This window comes from Labrus mixtus, chromosome 2, assembly GCF_963584025.1.
Source record: "Labrus mixtus chromosome 2, fLabMix1.1, whole genome shotgun sequence".
Taxonomy (NCBI): Eukaryota; Metazoa; Chordata; class Actinopteri; order Labriformes; family Labridae; genus Labrus; species Labrus mixtus.
In genome coordinates, this window is record NC_083613.1 from 24,033,812 (window position 1) to 24,056,271 (window position 22,460).

Here is a 22,460-nt window from a genome sequence, read left to right on the forward strand (position 1 = left end):
AAATATTGATTCAGCCTCTAATCAAGGCACAGTAATGCATGCCTTGTTGTTGTTCCATTATATTCCTCTTCATAAGTCAGTTTAGATATGGATTTTTCTTGAACCCTCGATGTGTTCACATGCTAATTTGCACGTGTCTGACTCAAAAGGAAGATAAGAATTATCAGAGGATTATGTGAGCTCCAAGTTAAGTCATGGAAAGCTGTGCCAATTAAGAGCTCACTTCTATGATTTTACACCCAATAATCTCACTTGAGTTGGAAAAAAAAAAGATTAAGGTTAAGCTTTTGCTTTATCAAAAGCAGACCCAGAAGGCATTAATTTCTGCTGTTTCAGTCTCATGTTTGCAAGAAGAGTCATGGTGATTGTCTTACAGTAGGCGTGTTTGTTGCCTTTGTTTCATTTCAAAAGTTATTCACAGGGAGACAAAAATGATACAAATGATTATTAATAAGGCATGTAATTGCCAAATAAAGCACTAGGGGAACACATCAAAGTATTTTCTATCTAAGTATAAATCAGTTTAATTACACTCAGATAAGTTTGCCTCACATTGCTTGGAGCGCACACACATACCGCCTTAGGACAAGCATATTAAGTAACAGAAGAAGTTCACAGCATCTAAAACTTGTTTTGCTTATATCAAATGGAAAACTATCCTGTAATGTGTTAGAAGAACCTGATGTATTTTCACCAATAAAAGACCATCCTGCTGGTAAGATACCGCATTTCCACTATCTGCTTTGAAAGAGAATATTGAAAGAGATAGACTTCAAATACACTGAGGCTTTTCCAAATGAATTTTAGTCCAAAGAGAAGATGTTTTTTTCTTTTGAAACATTTTCTTTTAACATCCTAAAACAAGAAATACTTCCATGAAAGCAGGGTTGCTTGTGAGGCTGAATACGTCTCACAGACAGGTTATAGAGAGACAAAAACGAATGGGATAGCCTAGCAACATTAAGGCGACAATCAAGTCCATAATGCACCATTTGTGCATCTCTTCCTTTTCCAGAAATTACTTCAGGAAAGAAGGAACTTTTTATAATAACGCAGATGGGCTGAAAATGCTTTGTCTTTGTTAAAGTAAGAGACGAGGTCAGTGCTTTTTGGCCATCCCTTTCATGTAAGCTTTTTAGTAATAAAGACATAGGGCAATAGAGGTTGAACTCAGGTCAAAATACATCTCTGTCTCTTTGTCTGCACACTTTTCCTTTTTACTTCAACCGATCAAAAAACAGGGGATTGAGGTCAAGGTAGAGAACCATGACAAGAATAAGACAGGGAGGGATTGGAGGACACTGTGGAGGGTAAGCAGCTGAGAATGAGAACATCAGCTCACCCGGGAAAACACAACAACCTGATTTGTCTGTGCTTGTCTGGGTTTGGAGGTGACTGGTTGTCTAGGGTCTGATGGTTCTGTATGTTTGAAATCATCAGCTGCCAGTTGTCTGATGATCTATATTTCTGATAAACACAACTGCTGCCAACAGATTCATACAATTCTATGAATTATGTGTGCGTGCAAGTGCAGTGAATCATATTCAACCAGCTGTGAGTGCCGGTTAAATAATACAAAAAAAGGAAGGAATTAGGAAGTACTCAGGCTTTTGCTCAACAGGAAGAAGCCTCAAAGATTTCCACTGTGGTCAGTAGCTTGTGCTGTTGAATGTAAAAGCAATATGCCAGTCTCGGTGTGCTTTTCAGGAACTCACAGTTTGAAGGCCCTTAAGTGTGTCAAGCATTTTGAACTTCAAAGTTAATTATGGCATTAAAAATGTCCATTTTCAGGTAGCCTGATTCATGTTTCTAACAAGCTTTGATCTCGGATTTTCTGTGAGTGTGGTTACACAGCATACATTTCTGTTTCAGTAAGATTTAAAACAAATTGATTTTGGACAAACTTTTTGTGACACAGAATAATGCCACTTAAAACATCAGTGACTGAGCAGTAACCAACAAAAGTAAAAATGTAGAAAATGGATTGGTACTGTTCGGGGTGCAGATGACCTGGCGGTTAGGCCTGTGCCCCCATGTACAATATAAATTATATTCCTCCAAGCTGTGGCTCCTTTCTCTCCTGCCGGTTTCTTCTCTATCCATTTTCAAAGAAAAGCTAAAAAAAAAAAATTAATCCTAAAAAAAAAAGGAAAAGACAATGGAATGCTAACAGTGGAGATGCACAGAGATACTTTTGCATTGTTAGAGAAGTTTGTTTGCAGACTTAATCTAGAGGCATCATGGGTAATTTTGGCAGTTATAAATCTGTTTTAGGCTTCCACTTTGCCCCCAAGTAATAAAGGCAGCAACAAAAAAATCCAGTGTTTCCAGCCACACTCCCACATCCCACACCCCACCCCCAATATTAAGTAAAGTGGCCGACTCATCACCATGACCTCCAGTGCTTCACATACTGATACAGTTACATGACACTTTTTATTATGTGTGCTTACAAATGTCAGCTGTCTGGTCGGGTGTTAAGCATGCATGTTTGTGCTTTTAAGTGTTTGTCTACGTGTCTCATTGTGTTTGCTTGTGTACCTGCTTGGGGTGATAAGGGCTTGTGTGGAGTGTGTCCTTTGTTCTGGCAGAATTACTCATCTCCCCCTGTGTCAGCATGGGTAAATTAAACCCTGCTTAATCTCTGGTTTAGGCCCAGATAGTTTAAACCAAGGCTTGGTGTCCATGTGGGGGTTTGTTCCTTATTGTCTCCATGTCTGTAAATGGATTTTCTCTCTCTCTCTCTCTCTCTCTCTTTCTCTCTCTAGTATATGCATTAGTGTGTAAATATAGAGGAGAGATTGACTGTATCAAGAGCATTTCAACAAGCCTCTTATGTCATCGTACAGCAAGTCAATATGTATTTTAAAGTGTTTATCCGTGTTGTATACAAACACACTCCCACACATATACGTTGCACCGTGTGTTCAGAATTCATGTTAATCCAAGTAGCCATAACATGTGTTTCTTTTCCTGTTGGCCATCTGAGTCACAGGCTGCAGCCATGGTGTGACACACAACTCTGTCTCGTTTCGTCTCTCCCCTCCCTTCCCTCTCTCCCTCTTTCTCTCTCTCTTACAATTCCTGTGTCTCTCTCCCTTTTTCTGTGCCGCTGTCTTAAGTTCTCTTGCCGTTAATTGTTCCTTTTCCTTCCTCTCAGTCTCTTCCTCTTCTACGTCGTTCCACCCTCCTCCTCCTTCCCCCCCCCCCCTTCACTCTCCACCTCAACTGCTTGTATTTGCCGACTCCCTCCCCTCTTGTGGCTTCCTCCTCCCCCTCCTCTCTCTCTCGCTCTCTTTTCCTCTCTCGCTGATCTCTCTCTTACTGTCAAGCCAGCCACAGCAGCAACAGCGGTAGCGCCAGTAGCTCACTCGTGCCAGTTCTCAGTCACAGCAGAGGCTGCAGTGTGTGCTTCATGTGTTTGCGTGTTTACTATGTATGTAAGAGCCGGGGTGCCTGCTGCTATCTAAAGAGCGAATGTAAATGGAGTTACTCTAACTGGGGACTAGAGGAGGACATGTAGGAAGACATCCTGGAGCTCATTAGGAGGAAAAAAGAGACATAACATCTCTTTTCCTCTCGTTATCTTCTTTTTTTACTCTCTCTCATTCTGTCTCCTCGTTTCTGTAGATCTCTCTCTCTCTCTCTCTCTCTCTCTCTCTCTCTCTCTCTCTCTCTCATATTGGTGTACTGGCTTGCTGCTGCAGAGACTGTATATGCAACATAAATGTAAGTGGACTTCCTTGTGTGTGTGTGTGTGTGTGTGTGTGTGTGTGCGTGCGTGTGTGTGTGCGTGTGTGTGTGTGTATAATGTTGTGTGTGCCATTCGATCCTATGTGTCAATTTAAACTTATTGCAGCCTTCTTTTTTTTCCCACCTGAGGGCACATATTAGCATGGCAGTATAAATGGCATGTCATGGCATCTCTAATGACTTAATTAGGCCGCTTTGTGAGACCCTATTCGGAGTAAAGAAGCCGTGTATTCATGTAGCACATCATTGACTTCCATGGTATGTATCTGTATGTTTGCCAAAAGCTTTTTTACCCAGCCAGTGCCTGAACTGTCACTTCTGCCATTCCTATGAAATGTGGATTGTTGGCGTAACATGTCAATGAACGTCCTCTCCTTCAGGTATTCTCTGCAGTCTGTGTGCTTGTGTGTGAGTTAGAGACAGAGAGGGAGAAAGGGCAATGATTGATAGAGAGTTAGTGTGTGTCCGTGTGTGTGTGTGTCACTCTGCCACTCAGGGCATGGAGGAAATCAATAGATGTACACCTTGAGATGGACCGTTTACCTCTTCCAAGTGATGGGCAGACACATTGGCCTTCAGAGGTCCACAGACAAGTGTCGAGGGTTGCCTGCAGATGTGCACTCTGTCAGCCGTACATGCTCCCGCACAAGTGTCTTTCAATTTCTGGCTATGATTGATCTTTCGCACTTTGTTTGTCTTTTTTTTGTCGAGAAGACTTTTCTGTATTTTTTAAGGAATGCATCATTAATCTCTGAGCTGAGTGTTGAATGTCTCTCCAGCAAGTAGCTGACACTTCTTTTGGAAAAACTAGCAAAGGAGATCATAGATCAAAAGTTTCTCCTGCAGGTCGCAACCAGCTTGGTCAATAGAAACGAGTCAAAAGGAGTGAGCAGGAGAAGGCGTGAAGACAGATAGAAAAAAAAAAAAAAGCAAGAGCTGGATGTGTGCAAGAAGGGAACAGAGCGAGACCATCATAATCAATCCTCCATGATCCTGGAGGAGCATGATTTGTCTTCTTTTCTCACTCCACTCCTCCTCTTTCCCCCCCATCTTTCTCTCATTTTCTGCCGTACAACCACTTTGATCTTGCGTAAGAAGACGGTCTCGGGAGCTTCATTACTTTTAAAGCCTTCATCGTGAGGGGCCATAAAAAGATGCTAAGGAATGGAATTCTAAGACCATTTACCAGACGTTCTGTATCGGCCCGCGAGTAATGGCTACATGGGGATATAATGTTCCTCCACGGTGTGTAATGGCCTTCTGTGCCTCGTGCTTTGGGTTATCAGGGCAAACTAGAACTGGCGAGGATATGATTTCAGTGCTGAAGAATATGACGCTGTGCATATTAAGTGGTTCCCACTGGGGGTCCGGGCTCTGCTTAATTTATAAAGACATGGCACTTTGCTGCACAAACTTGAATATAAGCTCTGGGTGGTGTGTTTTTTCTTTGGAAATTTGAGATGGTTTTTTAAACCTTCCTTGTGTATTCTGTGTTTTATGTTTTTTTTTTCTTAGCACTGTTGACTGACCTTTTATCTTGGTCTCTTCCTCTTTCTCTCTACGTGTGCATGCATGCGTATGTCTCAATGTTTGCTTACTTGTGAGCGGGCAGGCGAAGAAGAATGAGTTGTGGGCAGTGTTTCACCCTAAGCATATGCAAGACTCTTATGGGGTTGCAGGAGAATGCTCGGGGAGGAAATGATTGAGAGAAAAGGTCAGTAGACAGGATGCCCTTTTTAAAAAAATCTGATATAACAGACTGCAGGGAGACCTGAAGAAAGGGAAAGAAAAAGCGACCAAGTGCATACAGGAGGGAGGAACCAAGATCAGAGGTAAAAGTGGAGCCTGATAACCAAACAAAAAAAAGGTGAAGAAAAACAACATGATGGTATTGATATATATATATAACTAAGAACATTTGGCAAAATACTTTGGGCTGGAAACCCTTTCTAATCTTATAAATCTAAAAATCAATGAGTCATGGCTGAGATGGCTTTATAATGGAGAACGGAGCAGTCATGTGAACTGTAAGCCTCGCTGTGTTTCAGGGTGCTCCATCTAATCAGTCATGCCCTCTGAACATAGTTGTCATGTGACCTAAGCTTTATTGCACTGTTAAATGCCCTTTGTGATGCTTTTCTAGATCAACATATCTGACCTCTCTCTCTCTGATACTTAGAATATCTGATGATACTGATCCTGGAATTTTCCCAGTGTCTCTTTTCCAGTATTTCCAATATTGCATAGATCACTGCATGGAATCAGCTGGGTAAGATGGGGTCATGGGCTGCTTTGATGCTGGGAAATTAATTTATGAATGAATCCTTAATGAATCAATTTTAAAGGCATGCTGACTAAGAAACTAACGTAAATGGGTCATGTAGATTTGTCGTTGTATGACTGATGACTTGATGGAGAAAAATGACTTTGGGAACTGTTCATTTATTTCAAATAAGTCAGTATGTTTTGTAGGTAGAGTTCAAAAGATTCTCTGGATCCAGAACAGAATCATAATATGTGTTGCTTTTTTTGTGATTCATTAAAGTAAGCTGAATGTTTTTGGGTTTGGACTGCTTCTCTGATAAACCGAGGAATTTCAAGACAGCATTCTGGATTAGAGGGAAATCATTATGCTACCCATCACTTTGTGTTTTTTTTTTTTAGTGTTGACACTAAAACTGTGTCCTAATTCATGGATAGCATCCTTCAAAGGACATAGGACGTCTAGGGCAGACCTAGCCTTCTTAGCACGTGTGAACCCCTCGGGCCAAACTGAAATGAGACACCTTGCTCAATGGAGGATTCCCTGTACGCGTCACCAGCTGTCCCCGCCCTCACCCTGTCGTTTATAAGCACTGCACGTGTCACCTAGCAACTTCATCAGCTGCACCAGATAATGTAAGATATCCAAATTATAGTCACCGAGCAATTCATCCACAAATGTAGATCACTGTTCTTAATCTTCATGAATGAACATACAAGCCGTTCTGATTTACAAAGCTATACATATCTTGATTCCGGATTAGACTTCTGACTTATTTTGCTTTCAATTTATCTTATTTGTATACCTTAATTTCCTCCCGCATAGTCTATGATGGTATGCTATATACCAATTCATAATTGCAATGAAAGACTCTGATTTTCAGTAAAGGTTTACAAAAAAATGAACAAAAATGGCACCCAATGATTGTTGGCCACGAAGGATGCACCTGCTCTAAAAGAAGGATGCATTTGTCATCTGCCTGCGAAGGAGCCTTCCAAATGGGACAGCTTTCGATGCACCGCTTATGTGGTGCCATAAGACTTCAAATGCGTACTCAGAAGGCTGCAGCCCCTGAATTGAGAAACCCTGTGTCTTATATATAAAAATTATTATGTTTTAAAAGAGGAGATGGTCCACAGATTAATCAATTAATAAATGTTGAGTTATTGGTATGAATGTAGCATTTAAATAAACTTCAAACACAGCATTAGCAGTTTAGCCCCTGCTTTTACTTTATATAGAATAATATAAAAAAAAACACATGAACGTACTGAATGAAGAGATCACAACAGCCGTCGAAAACAAAGATTATGCCGTAGGAGTTTTCCTGGATCTTCAAAAAGCATTTGACACTGTTGACCATATTACAAATAAAACTACAGAAATATGAAATCAGAGGAGTTGCACTCACTTGGCTCAGCAGTTACTTAGACAACAGATATCACTATGTTCAAATCAATCAGGTTCAGTCAGAACAGATGAAGTTGAAGTGTGGCGTTCTCCAAGGTTCAGTGTTGGGACCATTATTATTTCTTCTGTACTTCAATTACATATGTGAAGTCTCATGTATTTTAAAAACTATTTTATTTGCAGATGACACTAACTTACTATGCTGTGGGGACAATCTGGAAAAACTTTTGGATACAGTGGGAAATGAATTAAAGAAACTGAAGAGTTGGGTTTGACTCAAATAAACTAACATTGAACTTAAGTAAAACCAAATTTATAATCTTTGGGAACCGATCAACTGGCTTGACCGGTATGATTAATGATGTGGAAATTGAAAGAGTGGCTGAAATAAAATTTCTTGGAGTTATTGTAGACAATAAATGATCCTGGAAATCACACATACAATACATTAAGGCAATATATCGAAATGTACTGCAGTTTTATTTAAAGTTAAAGGGCTGTTAAATCAACAGTCACTTTACACGTTGTACTGCTCCCTAATACTCCCATATATGAGTTACTGTGTGGAAGTGTGTGGGAACACATACAAAACAAATACAGAACCAGTCTTCATTCTCCAGAAAAGAGCCATAAGAATTATAACTCCAAGTACAGAGAACCAACCAACCCATTCTTCATCAAGTTGAAAACACTGAAACTCAAGGACTTGGTCGACTTTAAAACCACTCAAATCATGTACAAAGTTAAAAATGATCAGATACCGAACAGTATCCAAAAGTTTTTTCAGCAGAGGGACAGTAAACACAATCTCAGAGGAATATTTATGTTAAAAAAAAAACAGCAGTAAGGACCAACATGAAACTACACTGTATTACAACGAAGGGTGTTCATTTATGGAACAGCTGCAGTGATGAAATGAAAACATGTAAAACATTAGGACAATTTAAACACATTTTCAAGAATAACATATTATACAAATATAAAATTTAACAGTCTATGGGAAAAATTGAAAAAAGATCTGTACTGTCTACCAATTAATGTGTGTAAAACATTATATCTGTTGCTTTTGTTACTTTGTTATCTGTATTATTCTACTTTATTTTTTAAAGCTTAGCCTTGGATTAATTTATTAAACTAAAAAGATAAAAGGGGTAGGACTGGATAAGTTATTTAGCTTCATCCTACACCCTTTTCGAACATGGACTGGTTAAGGAAAAATAATTGAGCCACTACAGAAAGTATGCTTTGCTTGCTGTTTGCTGTTTGCTTTGTTTTTAATGTATATTTTTATTTTATTTTTAATGTTCGAAATAAAAAAAAAACTGAAAATGAAATGAAATATATATTCCACATCTTGCATACATTACTTACCTAACTTTTAAGATGCAGCATAAGCAACAAAGCTCCATCTTTCAGCATGTGGCATTAACACAGTAATTGCTCAGAAATTGCATTGTCTGGTTGTTACTTGTCGTCCCAGACATGACCCAATGCCATCATTCCTAATCTGATTAGAAAGGTCCATTTCAGGGACAGTACTCATGTGAGGTATCAAATCAATGGGTTTTTTTTCCACCATTACAACTGTTTAAGTATCTAGTAAAAACATAATGGGCTTTGCTGTGTTTGGTTACCGTTTGTGAAACTCCTTTGAGATCATTAAAGGAAAGAGACAATCCTGTTTTATCTTCAGAAGCCAGCCTGGGACAGCTTTCTAAAAGAGCAAACCAGGGCAACACACAGGTTGTCTTCTTTCTCACTGTCACCTAAGTGTTTGAAGGCCCATCTCAGGCGCTGTAGAAGACGCCTTAAAATTAAAAGGAGACACTTAAAAGTGTAGTGTTTCAATATTTCAAAGATGAAAGTCAGGAGGCTTTAATCTTTTTTTACCCAGAATTGTGAAATATTAGGAATCTCCTTTGTACCTGTTAATTACCTTGGTTTAAGCTTTGTTTACATTAGCCTGTGTGTCATTGGCACAGTCTTAGCCCTCCCCTTCAGCAGCACATGGTGATGTTGTTACTTTCAGGTTCAAGACTTGCTCTCTATGTGTGTGTTTGGATTTGATGTCATCTGTTCTTTTATTGAACGTACGTGTGTGTGTGCGCATGTGTGTGTGTGTGTGTTTTCTACCAATGTAGATCATCTCTCTTTGTTATTGACAGCCTCGTCCCCTATTCCTCATTCTATATGACCCAGTTCTCGTGTGCTGACACGCCTGCAGAAAACACTTGTTGTCATAGCGCTGAGAAGGTGAAGGCTGAAGGTCTCTGTGCATAGTGTCAACAAGATCACACATTTTTTTGCTTTCTTAGATCTCAGAGCTCAGAGTCTCACACTTAATTCTTCATATCACCCCTATTGAAAATTGTCTTTTGCCCTATAGTAATCTACTGTTCTTTTTTTGTTTTTCCATTTGTTTCTGCAGAGCAACTTCTTGGGTAGTGCCACGTTTTCAGTCAGTGATCTGCTGAGGGCCAAAGATGAACGACTGACCTTGAGTCTCAGGTAAGAACATGTTCCTGTCACACTCAGTTCATTGCTCTCTGTGCTCCTCCAGGCTAAATAAAATTGGGACTTGAGAGTACCAGAATTTTGCCTCTTAACACAACAGCTGACAGAACCACTCAAACATCAAACTGAGATGAGTTGGGAAAAGGAACCTCCTCACAGATGTTGCAACAGCAGCCTCAGTAAGATTGCGGTAGCTGCCAGCGTTGTTTGTTCTAGAGATGTTGTGTTAGCTTGTGGGAATATATAACACTCTGATCTTTTTTGTTGGTTTCTATGGTAAATGGGGGTGGGAATAGCTGTCTTCTCTAGTTAAATTAATAAAATGAAAAGACACACTGTGTGTCAAATAAATCATAAGCTGAAAATGTTCTTATTTTAGGGCATTTTTATTCTAGTTTAGGATACACCTGGAGACAAATATTCAACATTATAGAGAACAAATGAAAAAAAGAAAGCTTTTAAAAGTATCCCTATGTAAGCCTGCTGTATAAAGGTCAATACTGATGTGTCCTAAATTTAGCACATTCAGGCTGTTACGTGATCTTTGTTGACACATTAGAAAAAAGCTAACTTTGGGAATGTTTTGGCTTTACTTACACAGAGTGGACGTATGACTCCATCGATCCATCTATCCATATAGCCCCATATATATATATATATATATATATATAAAGGTTGTCAGCCGTAAATAGAGATTTATTAAGGACGTCGCTCCTTTAGGCGCACCATGGATAAGCTTCCTGTTTTTATTTGGTTTTGTATCCGTAACAAGCTTATTTTTCCAATGTCGCCCCTTCGATCTGCCTTACTTCACTTCAAAATAAAAGCAGGGTTCAATTCAAACAACAAGGTAACTTTTGAACTTGCTGGCCTGCTGTAACTGCTGCATTTTAAGCTGAATCATTCAGTGTTTCTCAATAGAGGAACACATTTTTTCATATTTCATCATCTTGTATGTTGCCGTTTTCAGACTGCAGAGATATCACTGAATAATCTTGGCTGATCTTGGCTGAATCTTCAAAATGATTACTAGGCTAAGCGATCACACCTAGCAATCTGAACCGAGAAACTGACTGTCTTGCAAACACGACAGTGGAAATAGTGACGGTGAGGCATATTTCTATGCAGACAAGGTTCCTGGGAAAGAACACAGTAGTCTGTTCTGTGTAGGCTGCGTATGCTATGCACAGCGAAATTTGCAAGGGCCTTTGGATGTTTGCAGAAATACCATACCCACCTTGCTCCACACCTCTTCCTTGTGTCTGCAGCAGTCAGAGTTCAATTAAAAATGCACAATGTCTTACTGCATGTGATCCAAAAAGCCAGGATGTTTTTCCTCCACCTGTAAACTGTTGAACAGAAATTTGTCTCTGCCTCTCATGTTGGTATTGTCAAGCTGAATTTCCTTCTTCCTTCATGCTCAAAATATTCCCCTCTGGCAACCCCGTCTCTCTCTCTTTCTCTCTCTCTTTTCTTCTTTTTCTACTCCCTTTTGTTATGCTTTTTCATTTCCTGTAGGTGATCCCAGGTCACTGCGTATAATTGTATCTTGCGCGATTCACTATACGAGCTGCAGTGAGAAGAAGAGAGATTACAGCCCCCCCACTGTGTGTTTGCATATATTTGTGTGTGTGCACATGCACTACTTTATGCAGGCGTTGAAAAGCGCAGACATGTCATTTTAGTCCCTTGTAGTCAAACTGCAGTGTTGTGTTTCTGGTTCATTTTGTTGTTTGGTAGTGTGATATATATATATATATATTTTTTTATATTATTCCTGAGGATAACATGAAGTCCCTACATGATACTTACAATTCTGCCACAAGGCTCTTTAATAACAAGGGGGAAGAATCTCTGTTGTGAAATATCAGCAGCGACTTCACTATTCAGACGTTGCTTTTGCTGTCGTTGTCTGTCTCACTGTTACTCTAGCACTCTCAACTTTGACATATTAAAGTCCTATGTTTAATGTTGCAGTGATTCTTAGCAGGGGGTGTCACGACTCCTAAAATGATATTAAGATAAAATGGAAAGTTTGTAGTGATGGAAAAGCAGAAAAACATTCTTGCAAAACTTTTTTTGTGTTCAGATTTGACTCCAGTAGCTGATTTTGTCCTTGTAATTTAATGGGTAGTTGGACCTTGTAGGTGTCTCACTAAATAAGCTAAAGATAAAAAAATATCTTCACTTCTGTCAGCTCCTGTACCACCGGCAGAAAGGGAACCCCTGCTCCTGTGTTTTTTTATTGTTACACAAAATTTGGCAAAGCTACTCAACGTGTAAATATTTACTGAAGATGATTCACTTATGACAGAATCAATGGGAGGAAACCGCACTATGCTTAACAATGTCAGGCTCCATATTTCAAATCTTCTCAACACAAACAGACATGATGTGTTACACTGCACCGCCGGTGATGCATGTGTAACACGTGCAGACACACCGAGAAAACTGTCTTGATTCGATATGCTGTTTGCTTGTTGATTCATCCAGTGAGGAAACATTTCAAAGATGAGCAGCTTTTTCATGGGGATGCTTGATTCATTGGGGGCTGTTTGACCTGTGGATGAGCCTATATGATTCACAATTCAAATTAGTTCTGCTGCCCAAGCAGCGCCCATGCTGCAGCTCCGACATACACTTCATTCTGCACGTTAAGGAAGAGATGCTTCGTTTTAATACAATGTTTAATCTCCTCCTGGTGAGTTGTTGCAGAAAGTCTGTTAATTTGAGTCGACTTCGCTCAGCAGAGGGAACGTGGAACTACTTTATCTCAGCAAGGCAGGGATTGATTCCCTTCAGTGAATCTCAAAACCAATATGACTTTGACCAACTTCTCTGCATAAGCTCTGGATTTACATTGGTGCTGAGCATATGTAGAGAGGAAATTGGTATTTGACCAGTGCCTGTGTGTGTATGTGACTTTTGCTTTGACTTTGGTCCCTTCAGTAAAGTTCAGCCTGCTATAGGGCCGTCCACCTCAGAGCTCATCCCTTATTCCCATAAATATCCTCTGCATTACCGGTCCTCTCTCAAGCCTCATGCTGGCTTTGATGTGTGCTTGGTTGGAATGTTGGTCACGAACTGTTATTGTTTTCTGTACGGCACAAAGACTTTGATTTGCGTCACTTTTTTGAAGGTTCCTGACAGTGTCACGTCGGATGATTAAGGTGTGGTGGATGCATGAAGTAAGACCTATGTGCAGATCTGTCTCTCTCGCACAATGCACCAGGCAGCAGCCATTGAAATGATGATGAGAGAATCCTACCTTTCCTTCAAAAAGCAACCTGAGCTGCTCACACTCGCCGGCATAGCAAACAGAAGCAGCTCAGACAAGCGTGCATGTATAAAACATGGACACAAACTTACAACACTTAAAGGTTTCTTTGAAGTCTGGACCTTTATTAATCAAGAGCAAAAATCTGACTTAAAGGGAATTTTTAATGATTTGTTTGAATAACAAACGGTCAACCCAAGTTTTCCTGAAAGAAGCTACATGTTAAATGTCTTATTTAAAGGAGAAACTCTTCTCGAATTTGTAAGTAACGAAAAGAATTGCAAACACAATTAAAAGAGAAGGAATGTATAATTACTTTTTGGAAAGTATCCGTGTGTTGAGTCACAACATAAATACGTACTTGGAATCTAAGAGCAACTCAGTTAACAGCAAAGGTCACTGCATCATCTGAGTTCAGGTTTTAGAGATGCTTTCATGATATTGAAAATATTCTTATCGGTATGCTGTGTGTATGTCTGCATCACTCCGCCTGTGTGCTTTGCGTTTGTTTTGAAGAAATACTTGCATCACAGCCTTTTTGTCCCCAGTGTTCTCCTGCCTCAGGTTATGCCTCAAAGAACTCGGATACAACATTTTCGCAACAGTGCGCTTGTTTCAACTTGGTTGTTACTTGCTTGAGACTTGAGAGCTGCAACGCTTCCAATGTTTAAAATGCAGCGATGAGCTTGTACGTTTCTGGATTCTACTGTATGTTTAGGGATTTATTGGCGGTGTTCATGTTTTATGTCCACATAGAGATAGAGAAGAACAAGCTGTATAGAACATATCAACTTGACCATCTCATTATTCAGTTAGGTTAGAAAGATAAGCATTGAGGGTTGTGTTTCAGTCCAGAAATAAATGTCCAATATTTGCTTCCCTTTTTGCTCTGTTTTGGGGCTCAATTAACAAAGAAATATCTGACATAAATCATGAGTGCTTGGTTATGATGAAAACTAAGTCACTAACCATTTCATTTGGAGCTTGGCTAGTAGTGAATAGTACATTTGTCAGAAAAGAAAAGTAGTTGCTTGATTTTGTTGGACACAATGTCAAGAGAATAAACCCAGTCAGTCAAGTTTTTAAAATACCTCAAGGGGGGTTAAGAAGATGTGAATTTCAGTATCTAAAATCACTTGGCAAGTTTATAGAGCAACATTCAGAGCAGCTCCAGGTGCTGTATGCAGTAAAAATAGAAAGTTAAACCAAAACAGGACAATAAAATACCAAATATTTTCAAATAGAGATAGGTTGATTCCTAATGCACAAATGTTAGAAACACTTTTTTTACTCAACAGGTCAGTTACACTTACTCATTGTGGACCTACACAAATCCGTAGGGTATTTCTGAATAACCTCTTATTGAGCCTTAAACTCTTTGTACTTACTAATAATACCACCTTTAAATTGTTGAATGCAAACAACATCCCTGCTTAGGCCCAAGTATTCTACTTAAGTCACTTTTTACAAGCAAATGAATAGAAACGCCTTTGTACTACTACACTACAAGACACTTGTCTCATTTCATGTAATCTTTGATTCAGGTTAGCACCAAGTGGATTTACCCTTCATCCTCTTTTTTTTTTTTCATTAATGATGAAAGACATACTCTTTATACCTGCACTCACCGTTAACCCTCCTTCACACTGAATGTCTGTCACAAATAGGACTGTGAACAGTGACCTCCACGCTGCCTTTGCCCTGGTACCTACTCACAGCCTGTAGTAAATCTCTCTCTGGTTGTGTGTTATATGGACTTGGACTCTTTGCCTGATTCCCTCATGGCCATTACTCACACAGAATGAAGGAGCTACTGTACCTTAGAAATGCTCACATATCTTGGCCAGGCGATGCATCATAAAGCCATACTAAGTCAGAGGCGTTTTCTTTGCATTGCAAAAGCTAACTACTATCAAAAGACTTGGTGGGTTTCAAACATAAGTGCATACAGTTCAGAATATGTACTGACATAATGGTGCAAGGTTTGTATTTATGTATAAGATCTGTTTGTAGCAATGTAACAAGTGATGTAAGTGTTTTTTGGATTTCAGATTGATCAATGAATTGTCATTTGTTGTGTATTTTGTTGCACCTTACCTCAACCTTAAGTGAGAAGCCCATTTGTGCACATTTGCTGGTTTTCCCCCAACCTCTTTGCAAGCTCTGTTGACATTTTTGGGACTGAATTACTTGAGAGGGGTTGTACCTGTTTCTCCCTTCAGTGTGGAGTTTGGCTTGTTTTGCAGGCACGCACATTCTAAATCTAGCATAGTTTAAATAGGGACCGGGACGAGCAGCACAACCAGTGTGCTACAGGAGCTGGAAGGATGTCAGCGCTGCAGAGGCCTCTCAATAATGCATGCTGTGTATACACATGGGAGAAAAGATTATTATCTCCAGAAAGGGAGGTGAGCCTCCTTCATCCTTGCAGAGAAGAAAATGTTGTTGTCTTAATGGGACAATGAGTTGGACTAATATGTGAATGCAACCTATACCGAAGTGTATATTGATGCACATAAAGAATAAATGTAAAAGCCGATGTTTTCCAAATTAGTGGCACTCCCCTGGTTTTCCTCTTGTATTTTCAGCCCTCCTGAAACCTTTGTGTTCAATTTCAAGCCCTCTCAGTCTCACACAATGTAGTTCCATTTTGTGCTCCTTGTTATCTCAAAAACTTTGTACACTCAGTAAGAGAGTCACACATTGACCCAGTTCTGCAGCACAGTTTGAGATGTGATGTTGATATGAATTTGTGTGCCTGTGTCAGCCTGTGTGTGCGCATCCCTGCGTGCACATGTGTGTGTCAGAGATTTACCATGACAGGCAACATTATCTCAGACCAGTGGCTCTGCTTCCTGGCTTGATGGCTTATTCATCCACTCCTATGTGTAAAGATCCTCTCTCTACTGTTCCACCAGTAACTGTTGAGTCTGATATCATGATGCCACTATTTCACCACCCAAGAGTCCTCACTATCAACCTGTCCCAAATTGTCATACTTAATCACAGAACGCTAACCCTCCCTTACACTGCATCCCGTGACTGATGTTATCCTAGCTTGCCTTAAGATTAACTACATAACTGGCTGTGTGTAAGGGTTTGTGTGTACTCACAGTGTTTCCCCTACCATTATATGGCGCCCCCCCCTTACATGGGGGTGGTATTTGGGGTCAAAGGGTTTAGGGTTAGCCCTTTTTTGTTGAGGTAAGGGACAAAAAGCTGAACTTTGCAGTGTGTTTAGTTGGGGATTTCTTCATGTTCTATGGAAATTCTAAATGATTGAACTCTGTATTTCACCAGCAAAATATCAAAATGCCAGACAATGTGTGCCAAATATACATATATTAATAACAGCCTGGCTCATAAATGTTGTTTTTCTTCCCTCCCTTGTGACACAAATACCCATTACCACATATGCCACCATGTTTAACCTCTTAGTCATTTGCTGCTCATTTTAAACCAGGTGAATATTTTGTTGGAAAAAATAAATCAAATAAAAAAGAAGATATTTCTTAAAGGTAAAGTTGTTCCTTTTTATGATGGCCTAATTTTATCAGCGTCACAAGGAATAGAAAAACATGTGCACTGAATCACTCTGGAAAGACTAAAGGGCATTTGAGTGTTTGGCTGTCGGGGAACGTTTTATCTGTAGTCTGCACATTGGGGTGCTCTATCAAGAGTGTGTGTGTGTGTGTGTGTGTGTGGGAGGATAAAATGCAGGTGAAATGGATTTACACTCATAACATATTGAGTGCATGCAAGGACATACTGTACACACACATAAGAATAACTATGCACAGAAACCTTTTTTATTTTGTTAAGGGTTTTTGGTTCAGTTCTGGCGGACCAGGCTGTTGGACTGTTGTTGTTTTTCGGTAGCTTCTTCCATTCTTAACAGTGTTCGGCACATTTTACAGGAACAGCAAGCAAACTGTTTCTTTATTTTACTTTTAAGCAAAACAACTTCACTGTGTATACACATTACTGGTGTATGGTGTACAGTATAGTCTCAGTGAAAGAAGGCAGCGTTTTAGTGGTGACATGTACACCTGGTGTACAATAGGAAGACAGTCATCCTTCACAACTTAAATTTAAATGGTTCTCTCCACCCTAATGGACATGTGAGAACTGAAAATGTGTTTTTTAAAGAAACACATTTTAAGTCAATGCACTCCAAAATAAATACAAGTATCTTTGCATTCTAGAGTTGCATGAAAGGCACGTGTAAAAAATGTTAACAGATAGTCTTTTCTTTGTTTACCGTTGTCTCTTCCTTGTCATTACACTCGACGCTGAAACGGAAATGTCCCCACACCACTGATCTGAAAGACGGCGGTGCTTTCTCATACTGTTATCGCTCCTCACCCCTCGCCATGTAAAAGTAATGTGTGTTATCTGACACCAGTGTTGTCCGTCCAACTTAGCACATAGTGATTGGATATTAACTAGCAGGGAGGAGTTTCCTTAACCCGGCGCATGGACTCAGGCACACACAAACGGAGCCAATTTAGAGAGAAATTCAGTGCCAGCTAGTTGAATGCAAAATACCGCAGTTCACAAGCAAATATTTAACCATGGATGCCGTACCAAACAGTTCAATTTCATATTGAGAATTGTTGCATCCCCAACAGTGTACATTATATATGGTAATACAAACACACAGAAACGCACATACCGCAATAAATGTAAAAGAGGGGGATGCACTCAGTTGTGCAGAAATAAATGCACATATGGCCTCCTCATTTTACTCCTTCAACACACAAAAAATGTTTCTTTACTGCACAGTTCTTCTGCATAATCTGTGAGCTCCCCCAGGCTTTAGGGCTCATGGGCTCAATAAGTAACTTGGCCAATTCTGCACCATGGTATCGAAATGAAATAGAGGGAACAAATGAGGGACACAAAAATAAAACATTCCATTGACATGTTCCCTTAATTACCTGCCACGAGTAATTGCAAGTCGTCTAAACTGAGTAGGCACATCAAGGATAACTTGAGATGATATCCTAACATCCATATTAAGCAAAGTTAGTAATACAGTGAAAATTATTAGTTGAGGCCATTCATTCTTCGAGTCCCTCCTATGGCTCATCTCTTTGCAACATAACACATATAGGTGGAAGAGATGGAAACATGCGATGTGTTCTGAGCCAAGGATAGGAGAGGGAGATTTAATAAAACCATCCTGAAGTGGTGCCAAGGCATGCTAGGGGCAGAGCTCACTAAGGGATCAGAGGGAGATGATTAAGATGGAATAAATGGAGGGCGAGAGTAGGTGTGTAAAGTAATCTTTCGTAGGTTTCTGTTTGTTTTTATGCCATGCTCTATTTGTACTCTCAGATTAAATTGTTATGTTCCATCATTAAAGCACCCCGCCAGGGCAATGTAACAGAGCAAAGCAATCTTTTTATTTTCCTCCAACTACAATGTGTGCACCATAGAAGCAGAGGTCATGCATAATATCCTGTCTGGGTGGCTGTTTAATATCTTGCACCTCAATAATGCAATGCTGTCTCTATTTGAAGGCATACTATGGGTTTAAATATTCAAATGTGTATGCTTCTTGCAGGGTGTGTCCATGTGTTACCTCTTACAAATAGTGCACATTGTATCTGTTAAAGACAATACAAAAAAATATATACAGACATTCCAACATGCACTCCAAACACACTCCAGTGATGATGCATGAAATGCTCGTCTTGTAGCTTTTGATTCGTCTCATCTCTGTGAAGTAAAAAATCTGCAAACCCTTTCATTTTTTATGTCGCCTCTAATTTGGGGATGCATTTATTTTCAAATCCACTGATGTGATGGACACATAAAAGTTAGAGTTGCAAACATGCACAGAAATGTTCAGCATGCCTTCCACAAAGTCCAGCATATACAGCGTGTGCATTAGACCAGTGTATGTTTTTTATGCTTTTAGAAAATAGGCATGTGAGATATAAAGCTCTCCAAGCCAAATTTTTTGGCCAATCTTAGTTTTTTTTTCTTCCATGTTTTGCATTCAACTGATCTTTCACAAGTAAAAATAGTTTGTTACATTATTTTGCTGAGTAGGACAAGCCTCCTCATAAAGTCTCCGAACTCTGACATAAGTGTTTTCACTTATTCTGGTTTATTATATGTCTGAGATACACCTCAAGATGTATGTGCATGTTGTTTGGTTACTGATGAAACTTAACCCCATGTACTAATAAGTAGTAATAGATTAATGTGTAATTTCTTTGTAATAAAGCTAACGGTGAAGGGAGAGTGATGTCAGTCCAAGTCAATCTTAAAAACTCCCACACAGTACTGTGAAGAAGTCTTATAAATGTATTAAAATCACCTGTGTAGTTGCACCATATTTTTGGGCAGGCCTCAAAGTTAGAATTGTAAATAGTTTGAAGAAAAATTTTGTAGATTTAAGTGTTTTCATCTTTGGCGGTACCTATACTGTAGCAATACATGATAATGCGGGTATATTTCACAGCAAAGATTCAGACATCCCCTCTGATGTGTTAGCAGTGTCATTAACTCTGGATTTCACTTACTCATTTAACCATTTTAACCATTAACTTATAATTTTGGAGAAAAAAAAACAGGGACACTCAGCTAACTGTTTGCCCTTCGCCTCTGTATGGACCAAGCGGTGGTGGGTAATGGATACCATTTATGATTTTCAACAGTACCAAACATAATGCAAATGCAAGGGCTTTGATGTGAGCTATTGTCTCATTAGTGCCTTTAAAAACTCTCTAACATTGATTTGTTTAACTCATTTGGCAGAAAATATTGACTTTCTAATGTTTATAACTGAAAACCTTCAGCTAGATCAAGGGTCCCTAAACTTTTCACTTTTACTGGGGACCCCCAGTGTCCCTGAAGGTGGTTGAGGCATATAACATAGTGCACAGACACGTACACACACTAATAGGCCTATCCAAACACTGGTTACATAAAAGAATACAGCAGTCTGTGATATTAATTTTACATTTTAGGTCAATCTGAAAATGTTCAAATGCATACATCCATTCAGGTTTGAAAAGGAAGAAAGGCAAAGCTTTGTTGCGGTATTTGTTTTGGTGTCAGATTTCACAAACCAAAGGAGATCTCTTCATTCACCAGATCATTGCTATTTGGAGCATCTCAACAGGCAAGAACAATTAGCATCTAAAGGCCCGTGTTTGCCTGATAGTGCATGCTGAATATCCATTGTGACATGTATCCTCCTAAGGAAAAAAAGTAGCTCATCTTGACTCATAATGTTAAACTGTGTGGAGTAAACTGTGTATTTACGGGTTGGTGCAGGATTATGTTGTTTCGGACATTGTTATGAACAAACAGGACCTACAGGAAAGACACCACAGGAGGTTAAATAGCCTTTATGTTTTCACTTTTTGTTTGTGGTCGAGCTCAAATATTGACTCGGTTGCCTCAGCCCAGCACATTGCATCTTTGTTAAACCCTTTTCTGTCCCTAGGTTGCACTTATTCAGTTCCTTTTTTTAGAAAGATGGTGAGAGGGAAAAAAAAAACAGCTCAACAGGAAAAATAAATGGTCTTTTTGGAAGCACAGATATTCTATTATTTTAAAAGTGAACATACGCTCAACTATTTGCATTAAAATCCCATTCCAGCATCGCTCCGTGTTACATTTTTCAAGAATTTTGCAGAGCCCAATCCCTGCATCTTTTAAACACTCTGAGAAGGAGCCCATGCTGAATTGTAACTACTTGTTCTAACTCTAGCTTGTCTATACCAATGGCCTTTATCAGCACAGCTCTTACAGCTCCTTCATTCATGAGCAAGGTAAAAGGGAGTTCTTTTCTCAAGCCATAACCTGATTTGGAATGCTCGGTTTTGTAGCAGACGTTTGCTTGAGCTTTTCTTCTTGTGTTTTATAAGCGATTTCGACTCTTCAAGTAAGACTTAGCCTCAGACTCACTGAATGCCAAGCGCTGTATCTGGATGCTGCACATATTTTGAGTGAATTCTTTGCCTTTCATGAATTATTTTCTTCCATTATGTGTAGGTGAAGCTTTCATAACACCTTTTCAGACGTCTTTTTCAGAAGCTTTATAAGACGCTATAAACTGTACTGTCTCAGCATAGTGGGTGTACTGGTGGGTGGATGACTACTTACAGTAGTGATCCATTCACTGTGCCACCAGCTGTCTCAGCTGAGTTGGTCTCTTTGATCTGACTTACTTACTGAATCAAAGTCATAACTATTATTGGCTCCATGTTTGATCTGCCAATAAAACATCAGTTCTAAATGTGATTTTAAAATGATACCAAAGAGAAAAAAATCAAGAGTAAAAATGAAATCTTGCCTCGTGAATCAAAAGTGTAACAAAACAATTCCTACTCAGGGTTCACTCACTTGCCAGCATTTTTCCTGAGCTTTCAGTTGCATTATACTTGCCCAGTGAGTGGAGTTCATTTTGTCGAGCTTTTCAACTGCTTTTCCCTTTTTCTTAAGTGTAATTGCTCATTCTTGATCTCACAGGTTGAAGGATTTCTGAACTATTCCAACTAAAGGTTTGATTTGAGGCTTTGTTCCAGGGGTGCTGGACGTCAGTCATAGTCGGGGACGCTGAGAGAGGTTATTTTATATGTCATCATCATACTTTCTGCTGCTCTGATTTATACATATTTTATTATTTCATTTGTATGTTCAGGATGATATATACAGTGTATATATATGATTAGATTTTTTCTGCCACTTTAAATTAATGAGATAAATGATTTAGTACTATCTATCTTTTTGAAATAAGGGAATCTCCAAAGGAAATGTGTGTACTTATGCTACTTGGTACACTTTTTGGACTGATTGGCTGCTGTGATACTTTGTGAAAGGCTTTTACCAAAGTCATATATTTAGCCACAAACTCCTTTGCTTTGAGGCATGAGCCACCTACTGCATCACAATATCTTACAACAGTAGCTCTTACTTTCCATCTGCTTTGCTGTACCTCACTCGCACATACACACTCCTTGTCCCTGTGAAGCACGTACACTGAGTGTTGTTTTGGAGAAATTCTTTTCGTGCTTCCTCCCCTGAGGAGGCCTGCCATTCCTCAGGAAAGCTGCTATTCCTTATGGCTACATTCTGTTCTGTCTCTCAGGACCCAGACATAGATGACAAAATACAGCTGCAGCTTTCCAGGCTTCAGTCTCATAACAATCACATGCCACATCTTTGTGTCCTTCTATCTTTTACCACCAAAATTGTAGCTAGTAGTTGGCATACGTGGCT

At 39.5% G+C, this 22,460-nt stretch overlaps 1 protein-coding gene across 6 annotated transcripts in view; it reads left to right on the forward strand.

Moving 5' to 3' along the window:
• The window catches only part of inpp4b (inositol polyphosphate-4-phosphatase type II B), a 136,814-nt gene that overhangs the window by 41,807 nt on the left and 72,547 nt on the right, over positions 1–22,460 (forward strand). For 5 of the 6 annotated variants that reach the window (XM_061057476.1, XM_061057483.1, XM_061057491.1 and 2 more), the window contains one exon: positions 9,855–9,934. In XM_061057476.1, the coding sequence (XP_060913459.1) occupies positions 9,855–9,934 (80 nt within the window). Of the gene's footprint in view, positions 1–3,319; positions 3,730–9,854; positions 9,935–22,460 lie in introns of those variants that run through there. The other variant, XM_061057507.1, reaches the window with a different exon arrangement.